We start from the raw sequence: 13,056 nt of genomic DNA, 5'->3' as shown, positions 1-13,056 counted from the left end.
AAAAAAAAAAAGCTGCTTAAAAAGTTTACCTGGAAACAGAGCTGAAATTTTGTCACATCTGTAAGCATGAAAGATAAGAAACTTGGTTGTAGGTCGTGGGAACTAAGAGGAAGGGATATGTGTAGGAGACTTAAGGAGAATTACAGATTTGAAGAGTCTTTGGCTGTGAAAATGAAGGGTCTTCTTTAGTTCACTTTGATTCCAAACCATATAAATGGTATTTTTACAGGCTGGAGTAGACAAGGTTGGGAAAAATACCCATTTTATGGGAAAGAAGGTGAGGGCATTTGGTATATTTAGTTAACTTTCCGTAAAGATATCTAGCAAGCACTGTTAGAAAGAAGCATTTCTGGTGAACAAGTGCAATATTTTTAACATTGGTGGCTTACATCTTGGAAATAAAAAGAGAAGAGGAAGCAGTTGTGGTAGCACTCAAGACTAAGTCCTTAAGGTGTTGATCAGAGAGAGAATGAAGAAAGAGTCAAAAATTAGAGAGGTCTGAATTACTTGTATGCTTGCACATACTTGTAAGTATACACAGATAATGGCTGTGCTTGGTACACTCTACAGAAGTACCAAGAACTAACTGCTGGTTTTAGAATCTGGTCAAGGGTTTTAATGAATGCTAGAGAAGTCACCATTACCACAAAGGCATTAGTCATGGGTCAGTTTTCTATTGGTGTACCTCAGAAGTCTGGGTGATCTTATTTATAGTAAGCTCTTAGGCCAACCACAATGTTAAAGCATTTCCAATTCCAACAGGATGGCCACATTCTAGGCCACGGAATTCCACACAGTTCACAGTTGATTGTTGGTGAGATGTTTACTGTACTCATTGGGCTGTTATTCCTTTGCTCTGTTCCTTAATCCTTCTGGCCTTCCCCAGCTGTCTCCAGACCCTGTTCTTGGATTCAGAAAATGGCTTTATTTGGTCTTTCTAAGTAACACTGGTCTAGTTAAGAGAGACTCGATGGCCTTCTTTACTACTGTGCATCATATGTGATTGTGCTAATAGGACACTGCTTATAGAATCTTTTCTATGGTTCAGAAATTCTCTTTATAGGATGTGATGGAATAGTAATCAAAAGTAATTCCTGAAACTAAGTTTCAACTCAGGCTTCCCAAGAGTTGTTTGCCTATAAGTTAAGAGTCAAGATAGACATGAATTGAATCTCGTTTTGGCTCCTTATTTTCTTTGTAAGTATGTCTTTGTAAGAGCCAAGCTGCCCAGGCTCTTTAAGCATCTGCCCCTCCTGTTTGAAATGACATGATTGTTTGAATAACAATCATGAGCCCTTTGTAGTGTTACAGTGAGAGTTAAATGAAGGGATGGATGGAACACTCATGGCACAGGCAGACCCTTGGTAAGTGCACAGTGAACATTGCTGTCTTCATCATCACAGCCATTGTCACCAGCACCTTCTGTGTCTGGTGTTAACTTCCACTAGCAGTCCTGATGTATCATTGAGCACTATAGGAGGAAACTGGAAATGAGCTGTTCTAGTCAATTAAATTGACTTTTGGATATGGTCCCAGGAACTCAGTGGTATGGCATATGAGACCTTGTTTTCAGTGTTTAGAACATAGATGGGTGGTATTGGAAGGAGCTCTTCCAGTCATCCTGGTTTTGGCAGAGACCCCACTTCACAGTTTATAGTGTCCTTGTCTGTTACCGTGCTCCATCCACTCTCTCAACACACAGTGCTTTTCACACTGGGGACATTGTGCTGGATACCAAATGGACAAGGGTAAATGAGGCGTGGCTTCTGCTTTCAAGGAAGAATTGGGCCATGTAAACAAATGCAATGAAAATGTTCCTTCCAAAGACAATTAGGTGTCTTTGCAGTAGAAAAGGAAGAGAGAGCTCGTCCTTGCAGGAAAATGGTAAAAACCCCTAGTCTGAGTTAGATAACAGCACATACTGAGTCAGAAGCCACACACAGTGTTCTAGAGTGCTCCCTCTTCTCAGCAGTATTGCTACTACATGTTGCCTGGGAAGATCCTAGACATGCTTACTAATTATTTGAACCCTTACCCTTTTGTATATTTGGATGACCTCTTTCTATTATAAACATTAAGTCCTGGATAAACAGTGAAGGAATTGAGGTGGTAACTTTTAAAAGCTCAGTAAGTAATATGTTGATTTTCTAACATATCACAAGTAATATATAACTCTAGTTCCTAAGTGAGCTGTGGTGATAGCCGAGCAGTTTTGGGATTGAGGACTGTTGACATAGTGATTGTGACTTTTGTGAAATTCTGGGCCATCGATACCAAGACAGACCATTTTGATGAAATTTGTGGGTTACACTTGGTTCATGTTGGTTCACTGTATGTCACACATAGACTCAGGAGAATCTTCGTGATTACAGTTTAGTTATAAACATGAGGCTTTGTTGTCTAGATCTGGATCGACAAACAATATTATCCTAACAGGACAATGCAAGGATGTTCTCTCTGTCTGTCTGTCTTGTCTAAAATGTTTGCTTTTTGATGATGATGGGGGCTTTTTATCACCACTGGAGATAAAGTTGCTTTCCACCCTAGCCACCCTCACTCTTGTGTTTTCTGTGTGCAGGGAGACTCATGCATCTGTATGCAGTGTGTGTGGACTGCCTGGAAGGGGTCCACAAGATCATCTGCATCAAGTGCAAGTCACGGTGGGATGGCAGCTGGCACCAGCTGGGCACCATGTACACCTACGACATCCTGGCTGCCTCTCCCTGCTGTCAGGTTGGTATCGACTGAAGTGAGGGTGCAGTAGATAACTATGGGCATTTGTCACCAAGTTAACTTAGAGAGTTAAAAGCTGCTTTGTGGTTTGAGTGTGAGGGTCTGGTCAAGGTGTACTTCTAAGAGTGAAGAACTCAAGCGAGTTAAAATACTATTTAGTCAAAGAGAAACATGCACACATGCATACACAATCACAGTGAGAGGGAACTAGAGAAGTGGATTTGGAATATTTTTTATCTGTTAAGTCAAAAACAAGACAAAACAGCGAAGCACCTTGCTTCCATTTGAGACAGCATGAAAGCGCTCTGCTGAGTATCTGCAGTTGGCTAGGTGGCCTGTGTGTGCTTTCTTTAGTTTTCATTTTGTTTGCTTGTAATTTTCTCATTTTGTGAGGTTAATTTGTACTACAAGTCTGTAACAAAAGGTTTTCATTTAAACTGAAAAGGAAAATTTTTTTCTAGAACAGAAAAAATTCACCAATTGTGTACTTTCTGTGAGAAGTTTGCAAAACCCTAGCATCTCCCACTTAAGTTATGTGACATTGACCAGAAAGCTTTCCAATTCCTAGCGTGCTAGAAGCAGCAGGATTCTTTCTTGACTTGTAGGAAAGGAAAGGAGGAGGGACGGACACAAAACCCCATTAAATAAGAAAGAGAAACCAAAAAGATAAAATCCCAAGGAATGCCTGAATTTATTATTATTCAACATGCTTGAGGAAGAACTTGTTACATAAGTCCCTGGTGGGTCATTCTGGGTAGCAGAGACATTTTCTGCTGGCATTGTGTTAACCTATATCCTTTACAAATAATGAGTATTACACTTTTGGTTACAATTGGAGTTTGTATCATTACTATTGTAATTTGATTTTTAAAAAATATTCTACTAGTATCAGTTTCATTAGTAGATGACCTATTTCTATTGAGTTCAAAGGCAGATAGACAGTAGTTCTCTTTTTTGCCCATTTGGGTGTTTTGCTAAAGAGAAATCTGCTTGTGAGCGAGGTGGACAGCCTTCTTAGTCTTTTGGGTTTTGATAAGGTTGACTAGTTTTTTTTTTTCTTTTTAAAAAAAATTGGATATTTTGTTTACATTTCAAATGTTAACCCCTTTTCCAATTTCCCCTCTGTAAACTCCCATCCCGTCCCCCCTTACCCTGCTTCTATGAGGGTGCTCCCCCACCCACCTACCCACTCCCACCTCACCGCCCTACATTCCTCTACACTGGGGCACCAAGCCTTCACAGGACCAAGGGCCTCCCATTCCACTGATGCCACATAAGGCTCCTTCAGCTCCTTCAGTCCTTCCCCTAACTCCTCCATTGGGGTCCCTGTGCTCAGTCTGATGGTTGGCTGCAAGCATCCACATCTGTCTGTATTGGTCAGGCTCTGTCAGAGCCTCTCAAGAGACAGCTTTACCAGGCTCCTGTTGACAAACACTTCTTGGCATCAGCAATAGTGTCTGGGTTTGGTGTCTGCGTTTGGTGTCTGCATGTGGGATGGATCCCCAAGTGGGGGCAGTCTGTGGATGGCCTTACCTTCAGTCTCTATTCCACTCTTTGTCCCTGTATTTCCTTTGGACAGGAACATTTCTGGGTTAAAATTTTGGAGATAGGTGGATGACCCCTTTCCATCAACCGGGTGGTGGTGGGGGGCATACCTAACCTGGATATGGTCAAGACAGGTCAGCTAATGTCACTCCCCTGGGGTCCTGGGAGGCTCTTGTTTTCCTGGCATCTGGGACTTTCTGGTTCCTACCCCCAGTTCCCCATTGCTACAAACCTCTGTTCAATTTCCTGACCCTCTGTACATCTCCTCCACCACCTTCCATATGTGATTATGCCCCTCTTTTTCCCCTCTTCCTCCCAAGTCCTTTCCATCCTCTATTTCCCTTGATTATATTGTTCCTCCTTCTAAATAGGACTGAAGCATCGACTCTTTGGTCTTCCTTCCTCTTGAGCTTCATGTGATCTGTGAGTTGTATCATAGGTATTCCATGCTCTTTGCCCATTATCCACTTATTAGTGAGTACATACCATGTGTGTTCTTTTGTGACTGAGTTACCTCACTCAGGATGATATTTTCTAGATCCATCTATTTGCCTGCAAAAGTCATTGTTTTTAATAGCTGAGTAGTACTCCATTGTGTAAATGTACCACATTTTCTGTATCCATTCCTCCATTGAGGGACATCTGGGTTCTTTCCAGCTTCTGGCTATTATAAATAAGGCTGCTATGAACATAATGGAGCATGTGTCCTTATTACATGTTGGAGAATCTTTTGGGTATATGCCCAGGAGTTGGGTCCTCAGCCTATGTCCAATTTCTAAGGAACCTCCAGACTGATTTCTAGAGTGGTTGATCTAGCTCGCAATCGCACTAGCAGTGGAGGAGTGTTCCTCTTTCTCCACAACCTCTCCAGCATCTGCTGTCACCTGAGTTTTTGATCTTAGCCATTCTGACTGGTATGAGGTGGAATCTCTGGGTTATTTTGATTTGCATTTCCCTGATGACTAAGGATGTTGAACATTTCTTTAGGTGTTTCTATTAAGGAATAGTGATTGTTGCATCCTTTTATTTTTGTTGTTAGAGGTGGAATTATGTTTGTGCTGCTATCTAATACTGGATTTGTTAAAAGAAGATTACTTTCTTGTTCTTCCTAGGGTGTAGTTTCCCTTTTTGTGTTGGAAGTTTTGATTGAGAGTTTTGCTGGGTATGGTAGCCTGGGCTAGTGTTTTTGTTCTTTTAGGACTGTATGACCTCTGCCCAGAATCTTCTAGCTTTCATAGTCTCTGGCAAAAAGTCTGGTGTAATTTTGATAGGACTACCTTTATACGTTACTTGACATTTTTCTCTTACTGCTTTTAATATTTTTTCTTTGTTTTGTGCATTTGGTGTTTTAACTATTATGTGATGGGAGGAATTTCTTTTCTGGTCCAGTCTATTTGGAATTCTTTAGGTTTCATGTTCATGGGCATCTCTTTCTTTAGGTTAGGGAAGTTTTCTTCTATAATTTTGTTGAAGATATTTACTGGCCCCTTAAATTGAAAGTCTTCACTCTTGTCTATACTTATTATCCTTACGTTTGGTCTTCTCATTGTGTCCTGTATTTCCTGGATGTTTGGGATTAGGAGCTTTTTACTTTTTGCAATTTAGTTGATTGTTGTGTCAATGTTTTCTATGGTATCTTCTACCCCTGAGATTCTCTCTTCTATCTCTTGTATTCTGTTGGTGATGCTTGCATCTATGACTCCTGATCTCTTTCCTAGATTTTCTAACTCCAGGGTTATCTCCCTTTGTGATTTCTTTATTGTTTCTATTTCCACTTTTAGATCCTGGATGGTTTTGTTCATTTCCTTCACCTGTTTGGTTATGTTTTCCTGTAGTTCTTTAAGGGATTTTTGTGTTTCTTATTTAAGGGCTTCTAGCTGTTTACCTGTGTTCTCCTGTATTTCTTTGAGGGAGTTATTTATGTCCTTCTTAAAGTCTTCTATCATCATCATGAGAAATGATTTTAGAGCTGAATCTTGGTTTTCCGGTGTGATGGTGTGTCCAGGACTTCCTATGGTGGGAGAATTGGGTTCTGATGATGCCAGTAGCTTTGGTTTCTCTTGCTTATGTTCTTGCACGTACTTCTCGCCATCTGTGGTGTTAGCTGGTCTTGCTGTCTCTGACTGTGGCTTGTCCCTCCTGTAAGCCTGTGTCAGCACTTCTGGGAGAACAGCTCTCTCCAGGTGGGATTTGGGTACGGAGAGCTATGGCACAGAGTTAGCTCCAGAGTGCAGATGCACACTGGAAGGCTTTAGTTTTCTGTTCTTGTGGTGTTCTGACCACATTTCCAGGTTCAAGATTAGCCTTGAAATGAGTTACTGTAATTTTCCAGTTACTGTCATGCTTTATGGTTACCACTGTACCTTAGTGTCCAGTGGATAGAGAGACCAAAGGGAGTGGCGGTGCTTACTCTCTGTGTGTGTGCGTGTGTGAATATATGTGTGTGTGTGTGTGAATATATATATATGTGTGTGTGTGTGAATATATTCACATATATATATATATATGTATATATATTCACATGATATAGCAGGAGGGCTAGCCTTTTAAGGAAGTGAGGACATGAAGAAAGGTTTGGGCCACATTAAAACTCATGGCACCTTAGCATTGCATGGGACGTTACAGAGCTCATTCAGCTTTCTGAATGGATGCTTATAATGGATGACTCAAGTTTTTGAAAGTTTTCCCCAGGTCTACATAAATTGTGTCATAGCTGTGACTAAAACATGTGAATTCTATTCTGGTGTTCTTTCTACTTGTTGTTGAATGGCCATGACATTTCCATATATTCAGAGAGAAATACAGAGTGGTATCTTGCCCACCAGCCCTTTAGTCTACAATGTATGTTCATTCTTTAAACCGACATCTGCCAAGATTATATTTTCTGGCCCTCAATTGAAACAAAATCTGTTTGATTGTTATTATTATTATTATTATTATTATTATTATTATTATTATTATTAAGCAATTGAAAATATTCACTGTGAAGATGCATGTTGTAGACATTTCTCAAGTATCCAGGAAAGTCTTCAGATAAGTCTGAGTCAAAAATAAGCAGTCATTGGTTATCAGAAAGGAGTGACGGGTTACAGAGGACTTTACTTAAGACTCAGAGGGATGAAGTAGTTAAAAGGGAAGTTCTTTTAGGTTATAGGAAGATAGCGTGTGTAGGGGAGGTGTGCACTTTGGAGTACATTTAGTTTAAATCCCAGCTGTTCTGCTTTCTGTTTTCTTGGGCTTGGTATTGATCGCTGTGTGCCTCTTTCATCATCTGAAATGCAGATTATGCTCCTTCACAAGAAAGCGTTGAGGACAAATTTGTTAGCACATTTTTAGGAAGGATCTAAATTAAGACTGTTTGGTGTGTAATTTTTGCCTGTCCACTTCACTCCCAGGTCTGTTGCTGCAGTGTTCCAGGACTGTGCTGTGAGGCACAGGCACAGTGAAGATGGCATGGCTAGTGAGTGCCAGAGTCTCAAGATACATAGCACGCTTGCCTGGATTGTGCATTTTGTTTGGATATTTTAGGGATATTTTATTTTTATATCAAAGAAAACTGTCATATAGAGACAAATGAAAGTAAACCTGGACTCTTTAGGAAAGTTTTTTATGTAGATTTAGGTGCAGGGAGCCATTTCAGCCACTTGCTTAAAATCCAGGAGATAAGTGATTACTCTTAGGTAACTCTGTTGGTGATGTTTAGGTAGCACTGTTCAGAATTTTCTCATTGATAGGCACCTCATATTAACAGAGAAACTGGGAGACAGTAATCTTTAGAAGGATGATGACGAATGCCAGAATATCTTAGATGTACATGCCTTGATTCTGCTAAAAATGGAGATGTTTCACTGAATCTCAGTCACTCCCCAGCATTTTTTGACTAATACTGGGTAGCCAGTGGTATTGTGGCTTATGATGTTTGTTTCCCCAGGCCCGTCTGAATTGCAAGCATTGTGGCAAGCCTGTGATCGACGTACGGATCGGGATGCAGTACTTTTCTGAGTACAGCAATGTCCAGCAGTGTCCACACTGTGGGAACCTGGACTACCATTTCGTGAAGCCATTCTCCTCCTTCAAAGTTCTCGAAGCTTATTGATGAAAGCTTTGCTTTAGTAATAGCTATTTTATTGATATTATTACTTTACTACATATCTTTTATAGGGGAACATTCTGTGACATTAATTTCTTTTCTAATTTGAAGCAGAGTTTACTTTGTATATTTGTGCCACTAAAATAGGGGCTGCCCCTTGCCCTTTCTTGATTCCCAAATGTCAGTCTGTGGGTAAGATTGGAGGCCAGATGGGAAGTTGTACAGATTTTGGTAGGGTTTTGGTCTCATGCAGAGTATCTGATGGAGCTCTAAGGTAGCAGGAAGGATGGGTGGCATTTAGAGGTGGGAATCTGGCGAAACTAGAGGTGTGGTAGGAGTTGGGAGGGAGCTTTTACTAATATGTTAGCTTTCTTAAGACTCACTATTAGCTCTCTGGGCCTTGGGGAAAATAAATGACAAGTGAATGTACACCTGAGCCTGGACAGCCAGTACTGTATTAGGCTGTCTGGACTCTGTTCTTCAGCACAGGTTGAGGTGCAATTTACTCCCACTGACAGGTGATTTGAGAATAGAACTGCGTGCTCTTTCTTTTACTATTTGTGTAATTTAACAGTTTTCATGCTGGAAACAATATCCAAATTATATGACACGTGAAAGCTGTTGCTGTGTAGGTGAGCTGAATCTAACAAGTCTTGTGAAGTGAATTTGGAGATGATGCACACTGAAACAAGCAGGCAGAAAGACAGAACTTGGTTATTTGATTGTATCTCTAGAGTTGGTCAGAGAATCTACAGAAAACCTTTATACCCTGTGATTCTGATGGGCATCATTTACAGGTTGCATTGCTGAAGTGTTACCTGGTATCTAGACCTTGCAGGTAAACCTCTGGCCTGCCTGCTGTGCTGCAGAACTAGCCATGCCACACTTCCTTTTCAGTATATCAAGTGCTACATAGTCAGAGCTGATCTGAAGAAGGAAGGGGAAATTTGTTAGAACGATGAAGAATAGTTTTTATTCTTTTAAGAGTATGTTCAGTTTGGGGAGCAGTAATGCAAAAAAGCATATCTGAAAATAGATCATCCTAAAGATTCCCATGATCCCTTACTGTTGGTTAAAACAAAAGCCACATACAGACCAAGTATTCCAAAACCAACCTCTGTTCAGTAGAATGTGGAAACTTAAATATGCTCAAGTCATTACCTGTACAATTAGAACTAAAGAATTACCTCTTATGAAGGAATTTGGTAATTTCAAGTATGATAGAGAAGAATAAATTAAAAGAATACTAAAACTAATCATTTATGACCAGGCAAATTTGGGGTTCGTGTAAATATTTAATATCACTTTCTTGGTTTATGCCCCCTACACACACAGGGGGTGTTGCTCTTCAAAATTGTCTGAGCATTATTGCCAGTGAGTTTGAAATTGTACTGCTTGGTGATTTGTTGGGAACAGTAGCATTAAGGAACCCAACTGAAACTCTTCATCTTTGGATGAATATTCTTCATCAGTTGGTTTGTTACTTATAGTTTGATGATCTGAAGTTTCATATCTATAAAAATTTGCCTAGGACAAGCAGAAATCATTATTGGTCAGATGGCATTTAATGCACATGAGGTCTATGTGACATAATACTTGCAAATTTGTCTTTGAAGCACAAAGCTATAATTATGAATTAGCTGTTTCCCTATGAGTCTGTTGTACACTCAAGTTTAAAATTTTGGTAAGTTTCTATTCAAATTCATATTTGTCTTCGTGTTTCTGATTTTTTTTAAATAAATAAAATACTTGTAATGCAGTTCTCTAACCTGTTGACGTTTTCTAGGTACAGTTTCACTGTATTATTGTTCCAAAGTCAATCTATTCACTGTACCATGTGAGTTCTTTAGGTTAAAAGACCTGTGTTGTAAGCCACATTCTATACTTGCTGCTTAGATTGTTTTCTGCCCCTAAAATGAAGAGGTTTCATTTCAATTGGATAATATTTGCATTTGATGCTATGTTGATGATAAAGCAAGGACTATGTGTATAGTCTTATGAAAAGAGAAGCATGAGCCTTGCACTCCAATACTTACCTTTTGCCTTTTAGTGCATTAATTTCACTTTTGTCTGGAAGGGAAAATTTGGCTGATTTAAGAATAAAATACAATTAAGCATACAATACTTGCTATAAAGGTAAATTTTACTTTGAAAATCTGCTGATCCTAATATCTTCACCAGTCTTTGCCTGAACACGTTGATTAGAGTTGGACTATGTCAAGAAGGATCATCATTTCTGTTGTAGTTGGGAGAGTAAAGGGTATCAGTCACCTAGGGGTCTACCTTCTGTTTCTGATGAGTACTGTTCAACAACTCATAGTTTTCAGATTGACTAATAATTTAAAGTGATTTTTATCTACTTTAACATTTTTAGTCATTGATTTTTAAAGTGTTCCATACTTTGAGCAAGTAAAACCACTTCAGTTTTGAGACAAGCTAATTTCTGATCATATTTTCTTCAGGCCATCTCAGCTCTCTGCTGTCTCTGACCACCTGATCACATGGGAAGCACTTACAAAGGGGCTTCTCTAACATCCTTTAATTTCCAATTTTTGTAAAAGGGGTTCATTTTTCTAAGTAAAGGAAATTTTCATACCTTTTTGGGAAAAATTAACTCATGAACAAAGAATATTATATGTTTAAATGCTAAAACTTAACAGATTGAGTCATAATTGCTAGACTACCAAGACTACCTTTCTGAGTTCTTCATGTTGTCTTACAATGCCAGTGCTGATTGTGCAGTCTGCTTTGTGCCTATTTTCTAACCTGTTTGATTTTTCGTTCAAGTCCTTGAAGCAGTTGTTTAGAAATTTTAGTTGGAGATTGGGGAAGAGGTGAGGAGAAAGCACTTTTCTTTAGGGTGTGGTTCCCATGACAGGATGCTGCCTAACCCAGTTCATCTTCATACCTTGTTGACTTTATTATATTTTTCAGATAATTGAAAGAGAATATAATGAATGGACGCCATGAAAACCAGCTCAAAAATATGTTGTTGTCTATAAAGATTTCTTGTCAAGATGACTTGGATTGCACTTTTGTTGAGGGAAGCCAATGTAAATACTTAAAGAATGTTGATAAAATTGAAGCATTTGGGTTATGGAATCATGTGATGTTAGAGGGTTTCTGTATGTGAAAGGTGTGTATTAAGAATAATAAAATTTTAGAAACAAATATTAAACTTTGCTTTAATCTATTACTAGATTTTGTTGGAATTTTTTGAGAAATGGGAATGTTTGGTAAGTAAAGATAATAGAGAAGTAGGGATATTCTCAGAGTTTAAAGAAAATCCAGAAAGCCATTCTAAAGGAAGTACTGCAACTAATCAAAACTAAAAATTCCAGAGTAACAAGATGACTCGGTAGATAAAGGTTCTTGTTATCAAACTTAACAACTTCAGTTTGATCCCCAGAACCCACATCGTGGGCAGGAGAGAAACAGCTGAAAACTGTCCTCTGACCAAAACATGTATGCTCTGGTGCATGCACATATGTGATAAACAAATGTAAAAAAAGAAAAAAGGAGGAGAGGACCCACAATTACAAATTCTTTACTGCTTACACACATATATTACATGTAAGCTTCTTTTGCAGCAAAATAATAGCAAATCAGTCTTCCCCTTGTTTCATGTGTATAGTATAAAATTATTGTTCTGGTTATAAATAATTCTATGGTATAGAAAGTGTTAAAGAAAAAATTTTAAAAGTGTGATTTTGAAACATCCTGCCCCCCACTAGACTTGCCTTAGTCACTGTTCTATTGCTGTGAAGAGACACCATGACCAAGGCAACTCTTATAAAGGAAAGCATTTAATTAGGAACTTGAAAAGTTTTAGAGGCTTAGTTCTGGTAGGGAGCATGGTTGCAATACAAACAGGCACTAGAGCAGTAGCTGAGAGCTTTACATCCTGAGAGATATACTTGGCCTTGCATGGGCTTTTGAAACCTCAAAGCTCACCCCCAGTGATATACTTTCTCCAAGAAGATTGAAATAGTCCCATGCATCATGTCAGATCATCACAAACTAAGGCTGGTCTTCAATAACAACAAAAATAATAGCCCACATACATGTGGAAGCTTAACAACTCTCAATGATAACTTGGGCAAGGAAGAAAGAAAGAAATTAAAGACTTAGAATTCAATGAAAATGAAGCCACAACAGAGCCAAACTTATGGGACATAATGAAAGCAGTGCTAAGAGCTAAACTCATAGCTCTGAGTGCCTCCAAAAAGAAACTGATGAGAGCATACCCTAGCAGCTTGACAACACACCTGAGAGGTCTAGAAAAAGAAGCAAATGAACCCAAGAGGAATAGAAGGTAGGAAATAATCAGACTTGGGGCTGATATCAACCAAGTAGAAACAAAAAGAGCTATACAAAGAATCAACCTAAGCAGGAGCTGGTTCTTTGAGAAAATCAACAAAATAAATAAACCCTTAGCTAAACTAACTAGAGGGCACAGAGACAGTGTCCAAATTAACAAAATCAAAAATGAAAAGGGAGACATAACAATAGAAACTGAGGAAATCCAAAAAATCAGATCCTACTATGAAAGCCTATACTCAACAAAACTTGAAAATCTGGGTGAAATGAACAATCTTCTAGACAGAAACCAAATTACAAAGATAAATCAGTACCAGATAAACCATCTAAACAATCCCATAACCCCTAAAGAAACAGAAGCAGTTATT

At 39.0% G+C, this 13,056-nt stretch overlaps 1 protein-coding gene across 7 annotated transcripts in view; it reads left to right on the top strand.

Moving 5' to 3' along the window:
* Heca (hdc homolog, cell cycle regulator) overlaps positions 1-11,561 on the top strand; it is a 48,131-nt gene extending 36,570 nt beyond the window's left edge. The window contains exons 3-6 of one of the 7 annotated variants that reach the window (XR_004121556.1): positions 2,579-2,733; positions 8,210-8,390; positions 11,156-11,202; positions 11,303-11,561. Coding sequence is in view for 5 of the 7 variants with exons in the window: in XM_031380489.1 (XP_031236349.1) it covers positions 2,579-2,733; positions 8,210-8,374 (320 nt within the window). In the remaining 2 variants the exon portion in view is untranslated. Of the gene's footprint in view, positions 1-2,578; positions 2,734-7,673; positions 8,175-8,209 lie in introns of those variants that run through there. The other 6 variants (XR_004121555.1, XM_031380489.1, XM_031380488.1 and 3 more) reach the window with 6 other exon arrangements.
* The last annotated feature ends 1,495 nt before the right edge of the window (positions 11,562-13,056 follow it).

Source organism: Mastomys coucha, unplaced genomic scaffold, assembly GCF_008632895.1.
Source record: "Mastomys coucha isolate ucsf_1 unplaced genomic scaffold, UCSF_Mcou_1 pScaffold2, whole genome shotgun sequence".
Taxonomy (NCBI): domain Eukaryota; kingdom Metazoa; phylum Chordata; class Mammalia; order Rodentia; family Muridae; genus Mastomys; species Mastomys coucha.
This window is presented reverse-complemented; position numbering and strand designations above follow the sequence as displayed.